This window comes from Notolepis coatsorum (genome assembly GCF_963971535.1).
Source record: "Notolepis coatsorum genome assembly, chromosome: 1".
Taxonomy (NCBI): Eukaryota; Metazoa; Chordata; class Actinopteri; order Aulopiformes; family Paralepididae; genus Notolepis; species Notolepis coatsorum.
The window spans coordinates 26439220-26465947 of record NC_140165.1 but is presented as its reverse complement, the minus strand read 5'-3'; the positions used below and the strand labels follow the sequence as shown (position 1 = coordinate 26465947).

Sequence of the window (26728 nt, the reverse complement as noted above, 5' to 3'; positions counted from 1 at the left end):
AGCCAGAGTCACGCCGCTCATAAAAAAACCAACCCTGAACCCCACCGTCATAGGCAACTATCGTCCTGTCTCTCTTCTCTCCTTCCTTTCTAAAACACTTGAACGTGCTGTATCCAACCAACTTACTGCTTATCTCTTACAGAATGACCTCCTAGACCCTAATCAGTCTGGCTTCCGGACTGGCCACTCCACAGAAACGGCCCTCATTGCGGTCACAGAGGCACTTCACTTAGCAAAAGCGAATGGCCTCTCCTCTGTCCTGATTCTCCTAGATCTATCTGCAGCCTTTGACACAGTCAACCATCAGATCCTCCTCGCGGCCCTCGCAGGAATGGGAGTGGCTGGCTCTGTGCTGACATGGCTGACATCATACCTCAATGACCGCTCCTACCAAGTGTCATGGAGAGGGACCCTGTCGGCCACCCGCCCCCTGCGGACGGGTGTCCCCCAGGGCTCTGTCCTAGGACCCCTTCGCTTCTCCCTCTACACTAAATCACTGGGTAACATTATCACGTCTCATGGCTTCTCGTATCATTGTTATGCCAATGATACTCAACTCTTCCTCTCCTTCTCTCCCTCAGATATCCACGTCTCTGAGCGGATCTCGGCCTGTCTGTCCGACATCTCCGCCTGGATGACGACCAACCACCTCAAACTGAACCTAAGCAAAACAGAATTGCTCCACCTGCCGGCCAAATCCTCCCCCCTGACCGACCTTTCCATCACAGTCGAGAATGCAGCTGTGACCACGTCCCCGACCACCAAGAACCTTGGTGTTGTCCTTGACGACCAGTTGAACTTCTCTGCTCACATCGCAGCGACAACCAGAACCTGCAGATTCCTCCTGAGCAATGTCAGAAGGATCCGCCCCTTCCTGACAAAAGAAGCCACCCAACTCCTCGTCCAATCAACAGTCATCTCCCACCTCGACTACTGCAACGCACTGCTCGCTGGCCTCCCGGCCACTGCCACCAAGCCTCTTCAACTCATTCAGAACGCAGTGGCCCGCCTGATCTCAAACCTACCGAAGTCGGCCCTTGTCACCCAACTTCTTAGGGACCTGCACTGGCTCCCCATTGCTGCACGAATCCGCTTCAAGGCCCTCGACCTAGCATACCGTGCGGCAAAGGGAACCACTCCCGCCTACCTCCGGTCAATGGTCTCTAACTACACACCCTCAAGACCCCTACGCTCTGCATCTTCTGGCCGCCTCAGACCTACTCCTATCCAAGCTCCGGGAGGGTCATCAAAGAGAAGTCGCCTATTCTCAGTCCTTGCCCCACAATGGTGGAATGAACTACCCACCCCAGTTAGGACAGCCGAAACCCGTCCAATCTTTCGCCGTCGACTAAAGACGCACTTCTTCAACCATTATCTGAAATAAAAAATAATTAAAAAATCTAACCCTAACTAACCTTACTGTCATGCACTTGTCCTAATAAACTAACCTACACTGTAGCATGCAACACTTTGATGAACATTGTTACTCAGCTGATAGAGTTGTACCCTTCCTGATGACTTGTCGTACAGAACTTGTAAGTCGCTTTGGATAAAAGCGTCAGCTAAATGACTAAATGTAAATGTAAATGTAATCTAATCTAATCATGACATTTATGACATACAGATATATGTAACGTTCTGGAGACTATCCTCCTTAGGATAGTATCCCACTGTCTACCTGGGTCACTCCTGTTGTTATGGGTTCACCTTGTATGTCACCACTGATTGCTGTCATCACTAATTGTCTGTCACACCTGGGTGCTGTCATTGGTTGACAGACTGCTGTCACTCATTGACAGCGTGGAATGTTTAGTATGTGACCTATTTAACGTTTGCTCTATCCTTTGTCCTTTGCTAGAGCTTCACCTAAACCTACGGACAAGATACAGCTGGAACAAGCACAGACATATTGTCTTTATCCCTGTACTTGCATTATACGCTTTTCCCTTATAATAAACAGTACAGCTGTTTTGGAAGAGTAAACATTCTCCGTCTCGTTCTTCTTCTCGACAACTTGGAAGTCACTTACCCGTTCGTAACAGATATACAGTACTGTTACATTTGTTATTGATTGAAAATGTTATTAACAGATTGCAGAATGGGTACAATACAGTACAGCACAATTGTTAAGGGGATGCAGACCAGAGAAAGACTTTCGTCTTGTTTAAATCAGGGCCCCCCATTTTCAATTCATCATAACTGTTATGGTTTGTAACCGACCCCAATCGCACAACACAAGACAGGTATGAGAGTAAGCCAAGAACTGGGCATTTATTGAATACAACAGAAAAGCGGCACTGTCCCTTTAAGGGAGAACACAAAAATACTGGAACAAGGAAAAAAGGGCAATGTGCCTTTAAGAGGCGAGCAGGCTAAGGGGCTAAGGCTAAAGGACAAGGCCAGGGCAAAGGACAGGGCAGGAACAGGGGCACTGGAGAGGGGAACAGGGACAGAGGCCCGCGGAGGCGGGCTGGAGACAGGGACAGAGAGAAACAGGGTTAAGGCCTTGGACAGGGCGAGGGTCAGAGCTGCTTACAGGGATGGAGTAGGAGCGCGCAGGCTAGACGTCTGGAGTGGTGCGCGTCGGCTTGGAGAACGCGCCGGTTCGGAGAGCGCGCCGGCTCGGAGAGACACATCCTCCCGTAGAGAATTAGAGAGCGATGCGCGTCTGGAGTGGAGCGCGTCTGCTGTAGGAGCGCGTCTGCTGTAGGAGCGCGTCTGCGCGGGGTCTGGAGTGGAGCGCGTCTGCTGTAGGAGCGCGTCTGGCGCGGGGTCTGGAGTGGTGCGCGTCGGCTTGGAGAACGCGCCGGTTCAGAGAGAGCGCCGGCTCGGAGAGACACATCCTCCCGTAGAGAATTAGAGAGCGATGCGCGTCTGGAGTGGTAGCGCGCCGGCTAAACGCCTGAAGTGGTGCGCGTCGGCTTGGAGAACGCGCCGGTTCGGAGAGCGCGCCGGCTCGGAGAGACACATCCTCCCGTAGAGAATTAGAGAGCGATGCGCGTCTGGAGTGGAGCGCGTCTGCTGTAGGAGCGCGTCTGCTGTAGGAGCGCATCAGCGCGGAGTCTGGAGTGGTGCGCGTCTGCTGTAGGAGCGCGTCTGCTGTATCCCACTCCAGGCAAACGGCGACAGGTGGCGAAGGCAGGCACCTCGTCTCATGCCGGAGATGAAACAGCATCCAGAATACAGAAACAGATACAGATAGGGAATCTCCCGTAGGAGCTTACAGATAGAGAACGACCCGATAAGGACTGGGGGGGAGATCGAGGTATTTAAAGCCCACTGGGGCGCTAATTAGAACACACATCAGGTGCGTGATGGTAATTGATACTTGACTTAAGAAGTGTGTGTTCGGCACGGACCAATCAAACACATAATGAAAGGTAGTCCAAGGGTGTGGGCTGCTGAAGAGCAGACGAGAGTAAACGAACGCGAGGGTGGGGGCTGGAGAGGTGAGGAGACAGGGAATAAAAGGTCCAGGGAACAGGAATTAAAGGTCCAGGGAAGAGGCGAACCTCACAGTACTCCCCCCTCCACGGGAGCCACCGGGCGACCCAAAAATACAGACAGAGGGGCAAGGGACAAAACAAGGCAACAAACAAAAAATTGGGCCATGCTAGCGGGGAAGCTACACCAAAAGTGGGGCTAGCAGAGGGACAGGGTAGCTGAGGGGTAACAATGGTAGCTGAGGGGTAACTAGGGTAGCTGAGGGGTAACTATGGTAGCTGAGGGGTAACTAGGGTAGCTGAGGGGTAACTGTGGTAGCTGAGGGGTAACTAGGGTAGCTGAGGGGTAACTAGGGTAGCTGAGGGGTAACTATGGTAGCTGAGGGGTAACTAGAGGAGCTGAGGGGTAACTAGAGGAGCTGAGGGGTAACTAGAGGAGCTGAGGGGTAACTAGAGGAGCTGAGGGGTAACTAGAGGAGCTGAGGGGTAACTGCCAGGCACTGATAGCTACAGGGCCTAAGCTAGCTGTAATGCTACAATAACATAGAGGCTGCGCTAGCTGCCGGAGCTAGGCTAGCAGACAGGGCTGGACCAGCATGAGAGAAAAAGCTAGCTGGAAGGACAGTCCTAGCTGTGGGGAAACTGACTTTGCTAGCTGAAGGGGCAGTCCTAGCAGTGGGGAAAACTGACCTTGCTAGCTGAAGGGGCAGTCCTAGCAGTGGGAGTAAACTGACCTTGCTAGCTGAAAGGGCAGTCCTAGCAGCGGGGAAACTGACCTTGCTAGCTGAAGGGGCAGTCCTAGCAGTGGGAGAAAACTGACCTTGCTAGCTGAAGGGGCAGTCCTAGCAGTGGAGAAAACTGACCTTGCTAGCTGAAAGGGCAGTCCTAGCAGTGGGAGAAAACTGACCTTGCTAGCTGAAGGGGCAGTCCTAGCAGTGGGGAAACTGACCTTGCTAGCTGAAGGGGCAGTCCTAGCAGTGGGAGAAAACTGACCTTGCTAGCTGAAGGGGCAGTCCTAGCAGTGGGGAAACTGACCTTGCTAGCTGAAGGGGCAGTCCTAGCAGTGGGGAAGACTGACCTTGCTAGCTGAAGGGGCAGTCCTAGCAGTGGGGAAAACTGACCTTGCTAGCTGAAGGGGCAGTCCTAGCAGTGGGGAAACTGACCTTGCTAGCTGAAAGGGCAGTCCTAGCAGTGGGAGAAACTGACCTTGCTAGCTGAAAGGGCAGTCCTAGCAGTGGGAGAAAACTGACCTTGCTAGCTGAAGGGGCAGTCCTAGCAGTGGGGAAACTGACCTTGCTAGCTGAAGGGGCAGTCCTAGCAGTGGGAAGGCTACACAAAAAGTGGAGGCCATGCAGAGGGACCGGGTTAGCTGCCTGGGCATGGCTAGCTACAGGGCCTATGCTAGCTGCAAGGGCTGCATTAACATAGAGGCTGTGCTAGCAACCGGGGCTAAGCTAGCAGACTGGGGCCATGCTGGTAGTAGAGGCCTGGCAAGCTGCAGGGGAGCTAACGAGGCTAACAGGGAAGCTAACAGGGGAGACTAACAGGCTAACAGGGGAGCTAACAGGGGAGACTAACAGGCTAACAGGGGAGCTAACAGGGAAGCTAACAGGGGAGCTAACAAGGCTAACAGGGGAGCTAACAGGGGAGACTAACAAGCTAACAGGGGAGCTAACAGGGCTAACAGGGAAGCTAACAGGGCTAACAGGGAAGCTAACAGGGGAGTCAACAGGGGAACTAACAAAGGCTAAACTCAACATACACCGTCTGTGCTGGCTGGGGTTGTCGACAGGTCGGGTCGTACTGTTATGGTTTGTAACCGACCCCAATCGCACAACACAAGACAGGTATGAGAGTAAGCCAAGAACTGGGCATTTATTGAATACAACAGAAAAGCGGCACTGTCCCTTTAAGGGAGAACACAAAAATACTGGAACAAGGAAAAAAGGGCAATGTGCCTTTAAGAGGCGAGCAGGCTAAGGGGCTAAGGCTAAAGGACAAGGCCAGGGCAAAGGACAGGGCAGGAACAGGGGCACTGGGGAGGGGAACAGGGACAGAGGCCCGCGGAGGCGGGCTGGAGACAGGGACAGAGAGAAACAGGGTTAAGGCCTTGGACAGGGCGAGGGTCAGAGCTGCTTACAGGGATGGAGTAGGAGCGCGCAGGCTAGACGTCTGGAGTGGTGCGCGTCGGCTTGGAGAACGCGCCGGTTCGGAGAGCGCGCCGGCTCGGAGAGACACATCCTCCCGTAGAGAATTAGAGAGCGATGCGCGTCTGGAGTGGAGCGCGTCTGCTGTAGGAGCGTGTCTGCTGTAGGAGCGCGTCTGCGCGGGGTCTGGAGTGGAGCGCGTCTGCTGTAGGAGCGCGTCTGGCGCGGGGTCTGGAGTGGTGCGCGTCGGCTTGGAGAACGCGCCGGTTCAGAGAACGCGCCGGCTCGGAGAGACACATCCTCCCGTAGAGAATTAGAGAGCGATGCGCGTCTGGAGTGGTAGCGCGCCGGCTAAACGTCTGAAGTGGTGCGCGTCGGCTTGGAGAACGCGCCGGTTCGGAGAGCGCACCGGCTCGGAGAGACACATCCTCCGTAGAGAATTAGAGAGCGATGCGCGTCTGGAGTGGAGCGCGTCTGCTGTAGGAGCGCGTCTGCTGTAGGAGCGCATCAGCGCGGAGTCTGGAGTGGTGCGCGTCTGCTGTAGGAGCGCGTCTGCTGTATCCCACTCCAGGCAAACGGCGACAGGTGGCGAAGGCAGGCACCTCGTCTCACGCCGGAGATGAAACAGCATCCAGAATACAGAAACAGATACAGATAGGGAATCTCCCGTAGGAGCTTACAGATAGAGAACGACCCGACAAGGACTGGGGGGGAGATCGAGGTATTTAAAGCCCACTGGGGCGCTAATTAGAACACACATCAGGTGCGTGATGGTAATTGATACTTGACTTAGGAAGTGTGTGTTCGGCACGGACCAATCAAACACATAATGAAAGGTAGTCCAAGGGTGTGGGCTGCTGAAGAGCAGACGAGAGTAAACGAACGCGAGGGTGGGGGCTGGAGAGGTGAGGAGACAGGGAATAAAAGGTCCAGGGAACAGGAATTAAAGGTCCAGGGAAGAGGCGAACCTCACAATAACATATATGACATACAGATATACAGTACTGTTACATCTAGACATGTATGACATACCAGATCTACAAATAATTAATATAATAATAATAATAATAATAATAATAATAATAATAATAATAATAATAATAATAATAATAATAATAATAATAATAATAATAATAATAATAATAATAATAATAATAATAATGTGTATTGAGCTGTACTGTACCCATTCTGCAATCTGTTCATTAAAGTTTTCAATCAATCAATTCAATCATATACAGTACTGTTAAATGTGTGACATACAAGATATGCAAATATGGTTAGTTACATAGATGGAGAGACTAATGAACTAAGTACCATTCTTCTCATCAGTTTTTCATTGATGTGACATACTATAAAATCTGTTTATTTACAGTACAATGAAATAGTTCTGGATTACTGTTACTGTACAGTTCAGTCATCTTTACCTTCTGTTTGGTATCCACAGTTTAAAACCTGACAGTCTTCCCTCTTGTCCGACTGACACCCACTCTTAATGGTTTATATGGTATACTACTATACTATATATTAGTAAACACAATGGGTTTGATAAGTGATTGTTATCGATTGGACCCCACAAAGATGCAAATATTCTATTCGAATCCAGGTACTTTCTGTGTGGAGTTGGCATGTTCTCCCTTTGTCTTTGTGGGTTTCCTCCAGTTTCCTCCCCGCAACTGACTGTGGCGTTTTACAGTTCAGACCAATCTGGTACAGTAGCTCTGACTGTGGGGTTTTACAGTTCAAACATACACAGCCTCCGTCAGCGGAGAGGAAAAAGGCAGCTGACCACATCTCCTCAGCACACACAGATGACCAGATACACATTTCACACAGGTTCAAGTTGAAGAAGTTTAATTTGAATGTACTGAATAATACAGGTACTTAAATGAATGTTCAATTCATCAAGACATTTACAAACATACAAATATACAGTACTATGTAAGAAAAAAGCATCAAGTCATGTTTATCATTTTGGACTAAAATAGAGGAATGTTCCTCAAGGTTATAAAATGCAGTTGTGCGCACTATGAACCTGGATTTGATTGAATAAGCAACACATTTTACAATGACAATGTGTATTGCGGTGGACAATAACAGAGAATGTGAAGTTGAACACCTTGTGAGAATGGTTCATGTTTTTTTTTATTTTTTTAGCATTTTTACAGCTTTTCTTGGTCACGCAGGACCGACAGAGGAGAGGGCGAACGGGAGGAGAGGTGGGGAGGACATGCGACAAATAACGTTGGGTGCTGGGATCAAACCCGGGTCGGCCGCGTACATAGGTGCGCAAGGCACTATGGTATGCGCCACAAGGGCGCCCTAGAATGGTTCATGTTTAACATAGCTTTAACATTAGTTCAACATTAATAAAGTAGTCAAAACGTGGGCCAAAATAATAGCAACTTCACATTCACATAGCGTTAGTTGGGTGTTTACAGGGAATATTAGCTAACGTTAGGTTAGTGCAGAACTAGCCCGCAGCTGCAATCCCGGAGCTAACGTTAGCTCACCACTAAAGCAAATTACAGACAGAAAATAGGCCCTAATGTCCAAAATAGCAAAGGTGCCCCGGACCAGTCTAAGGTACTTACATTTTCACTGAAAGACATATTTGGTTATTTGGTTATTATACGAAGAAGAATGAATGTTAAACCAGAGCTAGAAGTAGAAACTCATATTTGCTCATATGCTCCACACGCATGCGCAGTAGTGCAACGCACAGTACAAGCCCCGACGCCCCGCCCACGCACAGCAACGCACAGTACAAGCCCAGAAGCGGAAGCCCCGCCCAGACATTGGGCTCTGCGGCTCTGATATACCCTGTGGTAAAGCTTAGGTGGTGTTTCATATAAGGACTCAGACAGCGTGGCCATTTCAAGTAACGTCTTTATTCATCTAACACAACTGCGCCTGCGCCACGCCTTACAGCAACAGCTATGGATGCCCGTAAGGGACATCCACTACATCTCCCCTTCTCCCAGGAATAAACCTAACCTCCTCAAGTATAAACATCCTCCAGTATATTCAGACATCTACTACAGACATCCATTACATCTCTCCTTCTCCCAGGAAAAAAACCTAACATCCTCAAGTATATGTTGAAATACTCTAAAGAGAACCATAATGATGTAACATTACATAACATCCCTGCACAGATAATACAGGTAAGTGCCTTCTAGCTGTAAGGTGAAGCACTCATTTTTTTTTTTTTTTTTTTTTTTACTGAACGTAGTCCTTGAGCCATTCTGGCGGCTTTATCTGCCGTCTCGGAACGTCTCTCACTTTAGTCTCTGTACTCTCTCTCTCTCTAGTCAGGGCGCTTGGCACTATTTCCTCCTCTGTTGTTTGCTCCTCCTGTGGAGTCGGTGTCTCTTGTGGCTCAGGGAGAGCTTGCAGATGAGCCCTGTTCCTCCTCACCACCTCTTCTCCTGCCCGGACCACATAGGAGCGTGGCGTGTCAGCCTTCCTGAGCACCGTAGCTGGCCGTTTTGAGGTGGAGATCCACACCGATTGACCCGGTCTCAGTTCCGGCCTCTGTGTGGCCCGGTGTCTCTCATTAAAGTTCTGCGTCTGTCTCAGTTTCAGTTGGTAGTCCTTTTCCTGAAAGGCCTTCGTTTTGGGCCATTGTGGTTTCAGGTGGGCCGGCGCCTGTGGCAGTGGGGAGCGGAGCTTCCTGCCCATCAGGAGCTCAGCAGGTGATGGTCCATGCTGCAATGGTGTGACTCTGTACGCTAACAGTGCCCTGTGTGGGTCTTCATTCTTACTCAACAGTGACTTAGCCGTCTTGACAGCTCTCTCTGCCTCTCCATTGCTCTGGGCAAAGTACGGGCTACTTGTCACATGAGCAAAGTCATAATCTGTGGCAAAGGCGGCAAACTCCGCTGACGCAAACTGTGGACCATTATCACTCCGCAGGACCTCTGGGACCCCGTGTCTGGAGTACATGGCCTTTAACGCCTCGATCACTCCTTTAGTTGTGGTAATGGGGGTTTTCTCTATTTCAATGTACCTTGAATAGTAGTCTACTGCTAACAGGTAGGTGGTGCCCTTTAGGTAAAACATATCCACCCCTACCTTTTGCCACGGCCGCTGAGGCAATGCCGATGGTATCATTGGCTCTGGATGGCGTGTCTGACTCTTCACACATGTTTCACACTGTGTTACTACCTTAGCGATCTGACTACTTAAGCCCATCCACCACACTGACTGCTCTGCTTTCGCTCTGCACTTAGATATCCCCATGTGTCCCTCATGTAAACGTGCCAGCATTTCTGTTTGCAAAGTCTCTGGTACTACTATCCTCCGTCCTTTCATTAAAAGGCCTCCTGCACAGTATAGCTCACTCTGGTAGATCCAGTAGGGCTTTAGCTGCTGTGGCAGTTCCTCCTGTCTTGGCCACCCCTTTTTGCACTGCTGTATAAGCTGTCTGCAGACAGAGTCCTTTTGCTGTTCCTCAGCAATCTGTTGCAGCTTTGCCTTAGACGCTGGTAGGCCCTGCTGTACTGCCTCAACAAACACCTGTGCTTCTCCTTCCAGCTCTCTTTCCTCCTCTGTCAGTGTGCGCACGATTGGGGCCCTTGATAATGCATCTGCCGTTATCAACGCTTTCCCTGGGACATATACTATGTGGTATGTATATCTCAGTAGCCTAAGCCTAAAGCGCTGGATTCTTGGGGGTAAGTCATCTAGTGCCTTCGTACCTAACAGAGCCAACAGTGGCTTGTGGTCGGTCTCTATGGTAAATTGAAGGCCTATTATATACGAGCTGAGCCTTTCGCATGCCCATGTTACTGCCAGCGCCTCCTTCTCCACCTGGGCATATCTCTGCTCTGTGTCAGAGAGACTGCGTGAGATATAGGCTATCGGGCGCCACTCCTTGTTGTCCTGCATTTGGGTGAGGACCGCTCCCACTCCAAAAGATGATGCATCTGCAGACACTCTTGTCTTAGCATTTGGCCTGTACTGTGCTAGCACCCTATCTGAGGCCAGATCAGACTTCACCTTTTCAAAGGCTGTCTGCTGCACCTCTCCCCACACCCAGGCATTCTCTTTCACCAGTAAATCCCGTAGTGGTTTGGTAGTGTCTGTGAAAAGAGGTACAAACTTTCCCATGTATGTGGCCATGCCCAGGAACCGTCTCACGTCTGCAACATTTTGTGGAGCGGGCATGTCTACTATTGCCCTCACTTTCTCTGGGTCTGGCGCTATGCCCCCTGCACTGACTTTGTGGCCCACGAACACCAACTCTGTCTGTGCGAACATGCACTTTTCATTTAGGGTCAGGCCGGCTTCCTGAAGCCTGGACAGGACCGCAGTGAGCCTCTCATCATGCTGGGTCCTATCTACGCCACATACCAGCACATCATCTGCGTGGCATATTATGCCCGTCAGCCCGTCCAAGAGCTGCGACATGCGCCTCTGAAAATGTTCTGGACCAGAGCTGATCCCGAACGGCAGGACATTGAAACAGAAGCGGCCACATGGAGTAACAAATGTGGTGAGCTCTCTGCATTCTTCTGATAGGGGAATCTGCCAGAACCCTGAGCGTGCGTCTAGCTTAGTGAAGATCTTTGCCCCATTCAATTGAGCCAATGACTGCTCTACCGATGGTAGTATGTGTCGTTCTCTACATACCGCCTCATTGAGTCTAGTCAGATCCACGCAGATCCTGATGTCTGTCTTGTTGGGCTTTATCACGGGTACCATACCCGCACACCACGGCGTTGGCCTTTCTATCCTTGAAATTACTCCCATTTTTTCCATTCTCTCCAACTCCTCCTTGACTTTGTCTGCTAGTGGTATAGGCACTCTGTGTGGAGTAGTGAGTGTGTATGGTACTGCATCCTCCTTCAGGCGAATGCAGTAATCCCCCTCTAGCCTCCCCAGGCCTGCGAACACTGTGGGGAATTTACGCCTGAAAAAGTCCCCTGGGTCCTCCAGTTCATCAACCCGCTCTACCAGTCGCAAGGCTTCAACTGCTGGCAGACCTAATAAGGGTCTGACTAAAGAATCTACTACAAATACCGGCTGGGCAACCGTTCCACTTTTGCTCTTGAGCTGGCATATGACTTGCCCTGCTACCTGCAGCACCATGTTATTGGGCCCATATAGCTTCTTATCTGTTGCCATCAAGGGGCCGTCTCTGCTATATTTATATAGTCTGGTGGGGATAGCAGTGACTGCTGCTCCTGTGTCTATTTTAAAAGAGATCACTTCTCCATTGAGTTCTATGTCTGTGTGCCAGCCAGAGACATGATCCTTCACTTCTCCTAGAAAAAGGGTGTCCTGTTGTAACTCTCCCTCCTCTAGCATCTCATACACTGGCTGTGCGAAACGGCACACTGCAGCGAAATGCCCTGTCTTGTGGCACTTTCTACATTCTGCATTGCTAGATGGACATTCTCTCCAGCTATGGGGGGAAAATCGACCACATTTCTGACATTTCTCTGTGTTTTTGACTGTCTCTGTCTGTCTTGTTCTGGTATACCCTGTTTGTTTGTGACCATATGCCTCTTTCTTTTTGAATGGACGAGAGATCGCATCCACCTCTCTCCTTTCCTCTGTGTGTGTAGCCCCGCCCCGCATCACAGTCTGTTGCTGCTTCACCGTTTCCTGCTGTTTCACTTGACTGATAGCCTTGTTCAATGTCATGTCAGCGTCTAGCTGCAGTTTCTCTGAAAGGGCCAGGTCTTTTATCCCGACAATAATGCGATCCCGGATTAACTCCTCCCTCAACACCCCAAAGTTACAGTGTTCTGCGAGTTTATGCACTGCCGTTATGAAGCTATCCGCGGCTTCCCCTGGCTCTTGTTTACGTACATTAAACTGCGCACGCTCGAATATGACGTTATGTCGCCCTACGAAATGTTCTTCCAAACACGTAACCACAGTTGCATATACGAGCCTTTCCTGTGCACTCAGCTGAGTAGCATTTAGAATGTCCTCCGCTTCATCTCCCATGAAGTATATCAGCGTATTGACTTGGAAAGCCTCTCCCTTCCTATCCAGTCCCGATGCGACACGATATCTGTCAAACCTCCGGATCCATCTCGGCCAGTTCTTGCCGTCTGTGCAGTCAAACTTCTCCGGTGCGCTGACATGGAAACTGTCCGTCTGCGCGAGACCTGCTGCCGGTGCTGGTGCCCCTTCGCCGTCCGACATAGTTAGCTAACGTTAGCTGTTGTGCTATCTCTTGTAATAGCCTGTAATATCTCTCTTGCCGCTTGACCAGTCTCTTCTCTTCGTCTCCTAGGTAACGGGTTAACCCTTCTGACATGGGTTGAACACTTCTGACACCATGTGGTAAAGCTTAGGTGGTGTTTCATATAAGGACTCAGACAGCGTGGCCATTTCAAGTAACGTCTTTATTCATCTAACACAACTGCGCCTGCGCCACGCCTTACAGCAACAGCTATGGATGCCCGTAAGGGACATCCACTACTCCCCGAAGCTCGTATCTTATCATGTTTTATTGCAGCCTACATCATGCCACACGTTTGTGTACAGCACATTTCACATTTGTCAAACTCAAGTCCTGCGGCGGTCCAACAACAAGTACCGGCCTCGGCCTTCATTTTCAGCTGTGCCCGCAGACTGATCAATTGCATTTGGCCCCCTGCCTCCCCTAGCCACACTTCAACTGGCCTGTGATGTAAATCAGACGCACCTCTGTCTCACAGCCAAATGAAGAAAACGCACTCCGCACCTGCCTCGTGTTTTTATTGAATACAAATGCATCAACCATGTTTTTGTGAATTATTGCAAATGCATCATTATTTTAATACATTTCACATGCCTAGTCTGAAATTAAATACGAACACATATGGCAAAGATTAATACAAAATATATAATAATAAAATTATAATAACTCGGCAAAAGGAAAGAAAACGCCAAATATGTTTTTCGTTTGGATAATGCGATCTAAAATAGATTGTATTCATTGAGGCAGATAATGAACAAAATTACATTTGCAATAATGCTGGTGTGCACAAATTGAATAGATCAACAAAATAACCAATTAAGGTAGTGACCACAGGTTTGACAGCACAATGCACCTTTTTGTTAGGCATGTGAAACCATCGTATTTCATTTCAGTCCCCTTGGCAACAGGCAATAAAACATTGCAGTTTTACACCTCCTCACCAGGAGATGGCGGTAGCATCCTGATTGAAAACAGCCACACTCGCTCTGTCGGTGGTGCTGTCAGTCAGCTGAGCTTGTGTGTGTGTGGCTTGATTGTTCATCACGCCGGGTACAGAGTTTTTAAAGACCAGTTACATGCAGGTAAGTGCAATAAAATAGTAATGATTTCGATGCTGACACACCGGCATGTGGAGGTGTTGTTGTTCCCTCACAGAAGATTGCTTTGACTTTGGACCTGGCGGAGGAGCGAGCAGGCTGAGGTGCAGCAGACAGTGCATGTTAGCAGCAAGGATTAGCACGCTAGCCTGTCTTTCTGTCAAGTCAGGCTGTGTCTAGACTCTAGTGGTGTGTTGTTGTGTAGTTTATACTACAGTATACTGTGTTGTCGTCCTCGTCTAGTCCCTGATCATGAAGAGCTCCAAGGAAGCCGTGCAGTCCGCTGCCAAAGAGTTCCTCCAGTTTGTCAACAGAGGAGTGTCTCCCTATCATGGTAAGGAGGATTAAGGAATTGATTGATTGAATTGATTAATTGAAAACTTTATTAACAGATTGCAGAATGGGTACAGTACAGCTCAATACATACAATTGTTAAGGGGATGCAGACCAGAGAAAGACTTTCGTCTTGTTTACACCAGGGTCCCCCATTTTCAATTCATCATAACATATAATATGACACACACAACATACAGATAGACAGTGGACAATGGTCGGACTGAACCTTTAAAAGTTCCAGAGATGGCTTTTTGGGACGCACTGATGATAATGGAACTGAATTCCATTGGTTTACATACTTAACTGTTTGTCAGCGACCATCATCAAACAACGTGCAAGTCATGCGTCTGTATGTGGGAAGGGAAATTGAAAGGCTATTTCTGTGAGGCATCCTTCGTTGCGCAATTTGAATAGTTGCAAAATCGCAGGGATATTATTCCGACACTAAAACGTTCCATTTAAATTGAGGAAACCCTCATTTTGGCCTGGTAGTGTGTGTGTTTAGAGAACTTAAATAACCTGTTGAAGTGGATTATATCCTGTTCTCTCTTTGGCCTCCTTTCTGTCCTTGTGGTGACAGCTCTTCCATAAACTTCCATACAATTTAAATATAGGGGATATTTGCACAGGCTGTATTTACCATGTCATACATTACAGTATGATATAGAATAAACCTTTTACCTTATCTTATAATAAGCAGACATCATTGCAAACCTTTCTAATATAATATTTTTTTTTAATCAGTGGTAGAGCCAATATTTATTTAAATAGCTAATTGCATTACAATACTTTTTTATTGATATTTGGCAACATTTCTGAAATTCCCGAGCTTAACTTCTCAATAAGTTGCAAAGAGTCGTAATGTCTCTGACCCTTTGCAACCCTAAATATGGACCTATAAGAATGTTGATTAATTAATAGTCCACTCCTGTGAAATACAGAGAAGGTACTAAGACTCCGTTCCAACTTGCAATCTGTCTCTTGTGGACCTTGATCTTGAGATGAGATTAAAATGACCCTGCAGACTAATGAAACGCTTGTACTTAACGACTCCTACCTTTGCACTGTGACCTGTGCGCTACCACCTGGCAATCACGTACTCTACAGATTATTCATTTTTTCTGCTGAGATGCTGCTGTGCAAATAACCCCTATATTAAAATTGTATTCCCATTAATTGCCATCGTTTTGCAAATTCCAATACTAATTCCGTAAATTCTCATGGAAAGTTTGTCTCTGAATAATAACCCTGTGCTTCTGCAACTCTTCAAGTTGCACAACAAGGATGCCTCACAGAAATAGCCTTTAAATTTCAGTTCCCACGTACAGACGCATGACTTGCATGTTGAAACGGTTAAGTATGTAAACCAATAGTAATTCAGTTTCATTATCAGTGCGTCCCAAAAAGCCTTCTCTGGAACTGTTAAAGGTTCAATCCGACCAACAGACACACTGTACACAGAGTTTGTTTTGTTTCAGCTTGAAATGATCCCAAGCTTTGGACACTGTTGTTTTCTCTGGCCTGTGTTTTCTCTTAGGCCCTTGCTATTTTCTCTCTCTGCTACGATTTGCTCGCTTCATATCACGGCCAGGCTAATTAAGATTAGATTAGATTCAAATGTACTATCATTATACAGCACAAGTACAGTACAATGCAAATAGATTTGACATCCAACCAGAGTGCAAATGTAACAGTAAAGTGCAATAGTAATATATAATGTACTACAGGTGATTAAACTGGGTATAATAAAATATATAAATAATTAGTACTACTGTGTGTAGTGCTAATCATATGTATTTACAGAGTTTTAATATTAATATGTACAGATACAGGTATAAAGACAGTATTGTCGTAGTCATCCTGGTCAGCAGCGTAACTAGTAAGTGTAGGTAAGGGTTATGTACAGGTATAGATATAGTATCTACAGATATGTAAAACGATTATATGCAGGTATTTATAGATGGTGGATATATATATGGTAAGAATATATTGGAGGATTATATGCAGACAGATATTAATGGACATGTATATAGCCTATATGCGGTAAATATATAATGTATATGCGATAAATGGACTAACATAGACTATTAACATAGACTGAATTCTTTTTTATCTACTACGTAATTTTATTTGATTCTACTTACTCGGAAGCATTTTATATTACCTAAACATAAAATCCGGGCCACTTATTTGTCAAACACTGACCCCAGAGTTGTTGAAATGGTCCAACTTCTCACATTTTAATGGAGAGTCTGTCTGTTTACTGGGGGCTGACGCTGATCCTTACATACAACTGTGACTATAAAGAAATAGCAGAAATCTAATCTGTGATATTATACGATTAACGATTGAGTTGACTATTGAACAGATTTTCTAGGCTAAGTTATTTCTACATTTTATTTCCTTTTCAGACTGCACACTCACGCTCACACATACACAAGATATTATTGATGTCTTGCATATGGATGTGCATAAGGGTTATTTTGATAGCCGCTGTCATTAACCCGGATGGAAACCGGTTAGCCATGCTGTTTTTTCTTCTCTTTTACTTAAGTGGTTTGCCGTGCACACAATCTGCCTATTTCACATTCTAATGCTCTCTCTCTCTCTCGCAACACGACAATACACATCTATCTAACGTTACCAGACGACATTCATGCAACATAGGCTGCACACAGCGACCATCCATGAGTTCTGCTCATCATCACGCGACAATGTTCATAACGTTTGCTAACTACAAAAATACAGCACGCCTGCATGGTAACTGTGATTTACTCATCATTAGTAGCAACACTTGTATAACAGACTGAAACGCATGGCCACAGTACAGTACAGACCAGTATTGATCTCATGTCTTTGTTTGCTAAATTCAGGGTGCGTAGTAGTGTGAGCAGGCGGAGACGGAGATTGTGAAAATGATGATGCAGACCCACTCTCGCTTCCACAACAAACAATACCATGTGCAGCGCAGTGATAGAAAACACTGTTGCATCTGACATGACAATGGAGCCAAGTAAACACTATATGCTAACAACGATGGGACTTATAATTGTCTCATCATCAATCATCCTTATTGATCATCAACACTATTCACAGAATGGTAATACAAAGCGTGAATACCATTTAGTTAATTTGTCCGAAGCGGCTCATAGAACAACCATGGAGCCATCTGCCTCTTTCTGCTTCATAAGGTTATTCCCAGGGTCTTTCGTGGGCAGTATTTTATGTCCTTTGATAATCCATGACCAGCCAGTCCTTTGATAATCGCCAGCTTGTTGATTCTTCTGACTTTGACATGCAAAGGTCAGACTCTCAATTAACCTTCTCAAACTGAGAAGTAAAAAAAAGTTTAACTCAAACTGACCTTGCATGCGCAAGGTCTTGAGATATGAGTTTTCAGAAGAGCTAGACGGAAATCTTTTCTGGGCAGCGATAAAAATGCTAATTTAGACGGAAATCATTTACAACTTTCTAAATTGAAGATGTATAAGTCTAAATGTAGAGAACTTGTGTGTTAATATATATTTATTTTTTACACATTCACCCTATAAAATGAATACAAGATAATATATACAGAAATAAGTGAATTAACCATTTAACCTTTAGAATATCCAGTTAATTTAAAATGTAAGATATCCTTGCACATCCCTAGTCTTGCAACTGAATGGACACTGATTCTGACCTATGTTGTCTGTATGGTTGGACTCCTTCAGTAAACATCAGAAATCTGAAGATGCAACAACATGAACATTTTGGCCGATACCTATTGTCTGTTCACATACGTTATTCAAGAGTGTGATTCACAGATGGGAAATTAAGCTCTTTTTTGCTTTCTTGACCCACTGTGACCTCAGAATCGTCCTTCATCCTTCGGATGAGACGCTAAACCGAGGTCCTGACAATGAATTTTGTCGTTAAAGAACCCAGGACGACTATCGTGAAGAGTAGGGGGTTCCTGGCCAAATTCCCAATCGGGCCTCTTGACATCAAGGCCACTGTTGAATGCCCACGCTAGGTCTTAGGTCAGATCGATAACTTCATAACTCATTGGTCTGCTTATCTTGACATCAAACGGCGTCCTGCGAAGTGGTTGACATGCAGGACCAAACGAGTCTACAAAATGTTGTTGTTACCACTGACCGACAAGAGATAGCGAATGCACCGTTCCGACCCCCGTCAGTCATCGACCTTAGGTCGAGTGATTGAAGTTGCGGAATCTTTTATTTTATTTGCACTGGGAAGGACTCTCTTTATTCAGATGAGGTACATTTCCCTTATCCGTTACACGTATTATCACTATATGGCTTTACTTGATAATCCCATTATAGCTAGGGATAAAGCCACTTACACATATTATCACTGTATGGCTTTACTTGATAATCCCATGATACAGTACACGTATTATCACTATATGGCTTTACTTGATAATCCCATTATAGCTAGGGATAAAGCCACTTACACATATTATCACTGTATGGCTTTACTTGATAATCCCATGATACAGTACACGTATTATCACTATATGGCTTTACTTGATAATCCCATTATAGCTAGGGATAAAGCCACTTACACATATTATCACTGTATGGCTTTACTTGATAATCCCATGATACAGTACACGTATTATCACTATATGGCATTACTTGATATATATTTCTCTCTTTAGGCCTGAGCTAGGGATAAAGCCACTTATTCTATTTTGCCTTAATGCATAATCATACGTCTCCTTTTACCGCGTGGTTGACATATTTCTCTTTAGGCCTCCGTATGGATAAAGCCCCACTTCTAAAGTTTTTACATCATTAATACTCCGTCTGGCTAAAGCCTTACTCAGGAGGTTTTTTACATCATAAATCATGCACATTACAGGCACATTATTATTATTATTATTATTATTATTATTACTGGTAAAGTTACAATGCAAAAATACATCTCCATGCTTACCCGTCTTTTTAATCAAAACGCAAAGGGTGAAGTTACAAGGCAAAACACATTTCATGCTTACCCGGCCGTCCGGCCGTCTGAGAGTGAAGAAAGGATACAAAGGATATTTATAAAGAGGTATTTTTAATTAGAAAAAGCTAGTTACAAGAAGAGACTGAAGTGGAAAGTGTCCATTTCAGTTAAAATATGCACAGAACAAAACATCTCATCTGGTTCGGCTTGTGCCCCGTGTCTGGCAGCAGGATCTCCATCTCTCTAAAAAGTCTGATCTGGCACGGCTTGTGCCCGCAAGCAACATCTTCCTATCTCTCCAGCTCAGTGTAAAAATCTGCCTGTGATCTGGCCAGTTGCCCTTTATAAAGGGCCCCAGATCTTTTCTGCTTATTGGTCCAAATACAGCGCTGTCACCGTGATGTAATTTCACCAGCCAGTCAGTGCACGGTACGTGGGGACTGGCTCTCCTCCCTTTCTACTCCACTAGGCCGTAACTTGGAAAGTAATTGTAACGTTTTTGCTGGAACAGACTCCCATTGTGTCTGCTGTGGAAAGTCCCTTCACTTTTCATCTCATTCAGACCCCACAAAGGGTTAACCAGTTTAATGCGTCTGCCGGCCGGAGAGCTCCAGGAAGAGGCCCTGTCTGTCAAGGTCTCATGGAGGGAGGGAGGGAGACAGATGCATCTGTACAGACCAAGCAGTATTGAAGTGAAAGCAACTCACACCTCCAGCATGAGTACATATTACATAGTACATAGCCCAATAAATACTACAGATATATACAGATACACCTACATGTATAATACAGTACATATATATATAGCATACAGTGTACACATATATATGCGCACACTTGTACCTATCCTTGTCTACTCTACGCAGAGTGTGACAACCTGCTGTGGAAAGCACCCTGCTCAGAGATTGCATTCCGAAGGGGCCCCCCCCCCCCTTCGTTCTCACTCGCCCCAACTCAAGGGGATGCAGACGAGGGAGACTGCTGGCTATATTCTATGCAGACAGGACAGGGTTAAACTGTGCCGACTTGCTCTCAGCTCAGGCCTGCTCTTCACTCCGACTGCACATTAACTGTAACATAGTTTTATAAGTGTATAAAGAGTATACAGGTCATATACATAGCTCCAATCATATATAATAAACATAAGAATATTATACAAAGTGTCACTCGTTGACTTGTGGCACTTTAACATGTGTTTACACATAACGTGTTTCTATTCCATTGTCCAGGAAGAATCTACAGACATTCCCCATAATCATATATAAGATCAGGATGCCATACCACCCAGTGTCACTTAGTTGGCTGTGACACTTTACAGCCACCTAATCATCCCTTCCCCTTAATTGGCTGATATCAATCCCTGTCTCCATTGTGATGTGTGCCGAGTGCCAGTGTATGGCAGCCATTGAGCCTGCATAGCCCAAGGTTGGGTGCTACCAGGGGTGGTGAAGGAGGCAATTTCCCTAACCCTACGTTGTAAAGTGCCTTGAGTCTGAGAAAAGCGCTATATAAATGTAATTAATTAATTGTAATGAATTAGAATACTGTTCGGTTTTACTGCGGTGTAAACATAGAACAATATAAAAAAAATTACCTCTTAATGTCTAGTGTTAGTCCTTGTATCAAGAGATCAAGAGTTCAGTCAATCGACGAGAGAATGAAAACATCTTTATAAAAAAAATGTATCGATTGGGCCTTTTGAAAAAGAAAAAGCTGCGTGACTATTCTGTTCTTTCCCTCACAGTGGTTGAAGAGTGCAAGAGGCGTCTGCTGGGGGCTGGTTTCATTGAGCTGAAGGAGGCTGAGAAGTGGGACATCAAGCCCTGCAGCAAGGTTTGTGTCCAGCCCAGAGCACTTACTCCACTCGACAGTCCAGTTTTGTTTTATTCGTCACTTATAAAGTACATGTTCATTACAGTGAAATGCTTGGTTCTGTATGAGCCCCCTGAGAATGTGCCTCATACAGTAAAAAAGAAAGTAAAGGGGAATAAAGTCCCAACAACACTATACAAATATGAAATATACAAACTAAAGTACAATGAAGTAAAAATGCAGACAATGGGGTACAAAAATGAAAAAAGAAAATGTCAAATGCAAAAATGAGGTATGGATGTAATCTTTTTGTAATAAATAGATAAAATACGGTTTAGTGTTACCACTAAGTGGTAAAGTGAGTAAGTGTCTAAAATGAGTGTTAAGGTGAGTGTTTGTTTAAAGTGAGTGTGTGGATGTGTGTGGAATGAGTGTAGATGGATGGGTCTCTCTTCTGAGTCTCTCTGTACTGGCCATGAGACCCCGGTAGCGCTTGCGCTCGCCATCATTGCTATTGGTCGCCACGCCCCTCATTCAGCTGTTGGTATTGGTCTTTTGTTTACACCTTGTACGCCTGCCTCTTGTCTCTGCAGTACTTTGTGACCAGGAACTACTCCAGCATCATAGCGTTTGCGGTGGGCGGACTCTACCTCCCAGGAAACGGATTCTCCATGATCGGAGCTCACACAGACAGCCCCTGCCTCAGGGTGAGTAACCACGAGACATTATCAGACGTTATGACTTTAAAGGTAGAATCTGTAAATGCCGTCAAAAGGCAACCTCAAGGAACAAAAGCCCCGCTTGGTATTACACGTTATTTTGTTTTGGTCAGTGGGTTTCGAGTTTAGTAACTTGAGTTTCTCCAGACCTCTCTTGGCAGAGCCTGAGGTGTGGCCAGCAGTAGATTTCTCCAGACCTCTCTTGGCAGAGCCTGAGGTGTGGCCAGCAGTAGATTTCTCCAGACCTCTCTTGGCAGAGCCTGAGGTGTGGCCAGCAGTAGATTTCTCCAGACCTCTCTTGGCAGAGCCTGAGGTGTGGCCAGCAGTAGATTTCTCCAGACCTCTCTTGGCAGAGCCTGATGTGTGGCCAGCAGTAGCAACCCCTCCTCTATCCCCTACTCAACTCCAACCCACCACATAAGACCAAAATTAAAACATTTAAAGGACATATTTTAGTCCTTTTCAACACGTTTTAATGAAGAAAAAAATAAAACACTCAGATTATGTATTATATATTCCGCCTCTATACATCTCTGCTTCAGTCCTGTTCTCAAAGGGCTGTTTCTGTGCCTTTAACGAGCGCTTTTATCGTACAAACACAATACTTATTGTACATCTAGCAGTGGTACTGTACTGTCGAGCGAAATTCAGATCTAACTTTCAGACGAGACGTTGCAGGTCGAATATGACAAGATCCAGCAATAGCATAGTGATCTTGGCATTACATGTCAGAAACATATTTTAGGTTCAACTTTAGGTAGAAAAGAGAAGATTTACACATGCATTTTATCAATATATCTGCATGCACATTTTTGACTATGGCGATTGTGGCTGCAATTCTGAATGACTCGTTTCAAGAGGGAGGGTTCTTGTCACAACTCAACTGCAGAAAAGGCACAATGCGCATATTTCACATAACCCCCCTCATTCTGTAAAAACAATGAAAAACAGGAAAGGGCCATTTTCACAATAGGTCTCCTTTAAACAAAGTGCAATACCAAGTGGGGCTCTCTTTCCTAGAGGATGCTCTTCGTCGATGTTAGAGATTAGAGTATTTTAAAGATACATAACTGTAAACAAAACAGAACCACCGTTGAAAAGCCTAACCATGCATGGAGAGATTTTATTTTATTTATTAAATACTATGATTGCTTCTATGCTATCAGAGTTGATGCTGTCAACGTTCTGTTTACATTTGTCATGTTTGTAAACCCTGGCAAAAAAACATGTATCTTCTGAAAGTTAGAAAAGACGTCTTTTCCACCTACAAGTCAAACTATTCAAGAAACGCTGGTCAAATAATAGCGTACAAATAAATGACTATGTACCTTTTTTAATAGAAGCCCATTATTCAATTCAATTCTATTAAAAAAAACGTTATTAGTCCCGCAAGGGGCAATTTAGAGCATGATACGGCAAACAGCTGCATTTCTACACATTCAAGACAAAACGGGGACAAGAGACATACATGACACTTCAAAGCACAAGAGACATGACACTGCCAGAACGGGATCCCTACATTGTTGATCTGTCAAGTCCAATAAATAAATAGGTTTGGTCAGTGCAAAAAAAAAGTGCACTTTCGTCAAAGATTTTTAAATCAAGGGGTCAAAGGGTTAGGATCAGAGATGCTGTGTCAAAAGTTGTTAATGAAATCGCCTTTCTTTGATGAAGTCTAACTGTTCCTGGCATCTCGTTTTTGTGTGGCCCTGAAAGTTAATGCTCTGTCTGTCTGTCTGTCTAATTGCTCTTATCTATTTATCTAATTTTTCTCTCTCTCTCTCTCTCTCTCTCTCTCTCTCTCTCGTCCAGGTGAAGCCCAGGTCTAAGAAGACCAAGCAGGGCTGTCTGCAGGTGGGGGTCGAGTGCTACGGAGGAGGGATCTGGAGCACCTGGTTTGACCGCGACCTGACCATCGCCGGCCGTGTCATGGTCAAGGTACTGCAGTGATGACGAGCTTCATCCTTCATCCTAGCAGACACTGTCAAGTCCATTAGTCACTTATTGGCGGTCAGGGCCCAAACTCGTCCAAACAACCAGCCCATAAAAACAAGTCAACATGAGACTTCTGTTGACGTCAAAAAATAAATAAAAAAACTATCGATATTGAATTGTTTCATTTGAACTATCTATCGATACTTAAAATCCTGACGGAGAGCTTTGAATCTATGCATGTATTCAGTGGATTCATGTGTGAAGATTTTCACTTAACGTAATTTCTTGCGCACCTACCTGTCCTGCAGATGTCTCTAAAAAGACAAAAGATGCCTTTGTGTTGTGTCTCTACTGAACTACGGAAACACGGTTGACCAAATGTACATCTTTTGACAACTAGGGCAGGTGCTGGCCCCCTGAAACCAGCGCCGCCAAGCCCAACTGGCTCTAAATCGCAATTGAATCGATTAATCAATTAATAATCCGGGAGCATCTTCACTGCTTCAAGCAAAGTCTTCCTATCGGGGTTAGAAAGAATTGCTGCCAGTCCGCGTTTCAGATTTCGGACAAATGAGAGAAATTCCGGTCAAATATTATCTGTGTTTATTGAGCTTATTGCAATAACATTATACCTGATGCTTAACACATTCCCCGCCAATATCGCTGTGCAGCGTGTTTGCCGGCCATGCGAATTCTGCCAGACCACGCTGTACAGCGATATTGAGATCATATTTCATTTTTTCGTCATGGCATTCACAATTCCGCCACCCAGCCTCTGGTGATACAGTGGGACCCTGCACAATAGTGCAACGCCGCAATACCGCCGCCTGGTGGATGATCGGGCGAGTTACAACCGGAAGTGGCCATCGGTGCATCTGGGAAATCCGTCCGGCAGTCACATATCATTGCGGGACTACAGACAAACACTGGCGTGCATATGGATCTTTCACCAATGTACAAACAGAGAATCAAAAGTACTCCTGTAGTCTCGCGAGAGGTGCAGAAATGGGATTTGACGTCAGAGGAGACGCTCCGGTCTGCGTTTCACTGCACAGACTGGAATGTGTTCCGCGACACAGATAACATTAATGTCTACATGGAAACAGTGCTGAACTATGTTTGTACTAGGGTGGAAGAAACAATCCCCACTACCAAAATGAGAGTTTACCCAAATCAAAAACCCTGGGTAGACAAATCCGTCCGTGAAGCTCTGAGAGAGCGCACCAAAGCATACAACGACGGCCTAGTGGCAGGCAACATGAATGACCACAAGGTGGCGCGATACAACGTAAGGAGGACAGTGTCAGAGGCCAAACGGCGCTACAGGGATAAAATTGAACTCCAGTTTGAACAAGCTGACTCTAGAGCTATGTGGCAGGGGCTCAAAACGATGACAGACTACAAAGGCGCCTCCCTCAAACTGAACAGTGACATCTCCTTAGCAAATGACCTCAATACCTTCTATGCGAGGTTTGATGCTGGTAATAACAACACCAGCTCACAAGCCACGGCAATGGGGGGGGGGGGGGGGTCGGCTGCTGATGGAGGCGCAGTGTTCAGGGTAACAGAGCATGAGGTGAGGCGGACCTTTAAAAAGGTGAATATCAGGAAGGCAGCAGGTCCGGACGGCATCCCCGGCCGCGTCCTAAAAGTCTGTGCCGACCAACTGGCCCCAGTATTCACTGACATCTTCAACCTGTCCTTAGAACAGGCTGTCATCCCCACCTGCCTGAAGAAGTCCACTATTATCCCTGTACCCAAAAAATCCAAGCCTGCTTGCCTCAACGACTACCGCCCTGTAGCTCTCACCTCCATAGCCATGAAGTGCTTTGAGAAGCTAGTAAAGGGCTACATCTGCTCCTCCCTCCCCATCAACATGGACCCCCTGCAATTTGCATACCGCCCCAACAGGTCCACGGAGGACGCCATAGCCCATGTGCTGCACACAGCAGCATCACACCTGGACAAGAGGCAGGGGAACTATGTGAGAATGCTATTCATCGACTACAGCTCGGCATTCAATACCATAGTCCCCTCCATACTCATAGCCAAGCTCAGGGACCTGGGCTTGAACTATGACCTCTGCCAGTGGGTCTTGGACTTCCTGACTGGCAGACCCCAGGTGGTGAGAGCAGGCAACTGCACCTCCTCATCCATCACCCTCAACATAGGGGCCCCCCAGGGCTGTGTTCTGAGTCCCCTCCTCTACTCCCTGTACACACACGACTGTGTGGCTCAGCGGAGTAGCAATACAATTAGGGATGTCCCGATCGCCTTTTTTTGCTTCCGATCCGATCCCGAGCATGTGATTTTAAATATCTATCGATCCGATCGTTTCCGATCCGATCTTTCACATTAGTAATCAATTTTGACGCATTTTTGTCAGAAACTGGCAGAGCGAGACAAGCCCATCTGTTGCTTATAATAGTCCGGGGCGCGAGAGCGGAGGCTTTTGTTATTACATTCACCCTGAGAAATGTGCTTCTGCTTCATATGAGAAATATTAAAAGTTTCAATATATGTTTGCACATTAGTATACATTCAGTGTTCGACTTACGTAATGGTCCATTCTGGTCTGAAACGCCGACGATAAACCTCAGTCACCTAACGTTATCCTCCAGGTGAAAATTTAGTCTGAAAACTTCGCCTCCAGCCTGCTGCTTCATGAGTTTTTCCTCCACGCGGAATCTCCTCCTTGCAAACATTGCAACTGGCTTGACTTTCTTTTAAAATGCTTAGTTCCAAACCTCTGACATTAAGTCTAGCTGCTCAAGTCAGTGGATATTAACCGTGTTTCGGGAGCGACGTGTTGTTGTTGTGGTCGCGTGTAGCGTGTAGCGTCTAAATTAAAGGGAATGTTTGTTGCAACGGTGAAAATTAAAGGGGAATGTGTTTGTTGTGGATAATTATTCTGCTCTGTGTGACAATAAATACATTAATGATGATATATTATATGTACTTTAAAACCAAAACTAAGGCCTCCGTATGAGTTTAAGACGTGGACATGGTCATGTTTGTTGAATAAAATTTTTCTTTTTTTGACTGCCGATTTTTATTATTATTTTTTCCCGATCCCCGATAC

General features: G+C 46.0%; 1 protein-coding gene across 1 annotated transcript in view; it reads left to right on the top strand.

Annotated features, from left to right (window-relative positions):
* The first annotated feature begins 13782 nt into the window (after positions 1 to 13782).
* The window catches only part of dnpep (aspartyl aminopeptidase), a 30950-nt gene continuing 18004 nt past the window's right edge, over positions 13783 to 26728 (top strand). The window contains exons 1-5 of the mRNA XM_084319082.1: positions 13783 to 13873; positions 14132 to 14222; positions 20925 to 21013; positions 21586 to 21699; positions 23524 to 23649. Coding sequence (XP_084175208.1) covers positions 13868 to 13873; positions 14132 to 14222; positions 20925 to 21013; positions 21586 to 21699; positions 23524 to 23649 — 426 coding nt within the window. The 5' untranslated portion in view covers positions 13783 to 13867. The remainder of the gene's footprint in view (positions 13874 to 14131; positions 14223 to 20924; positions 21014 to 21585; positions 21700 to 23523; positions 23650 to 26728) is intronic.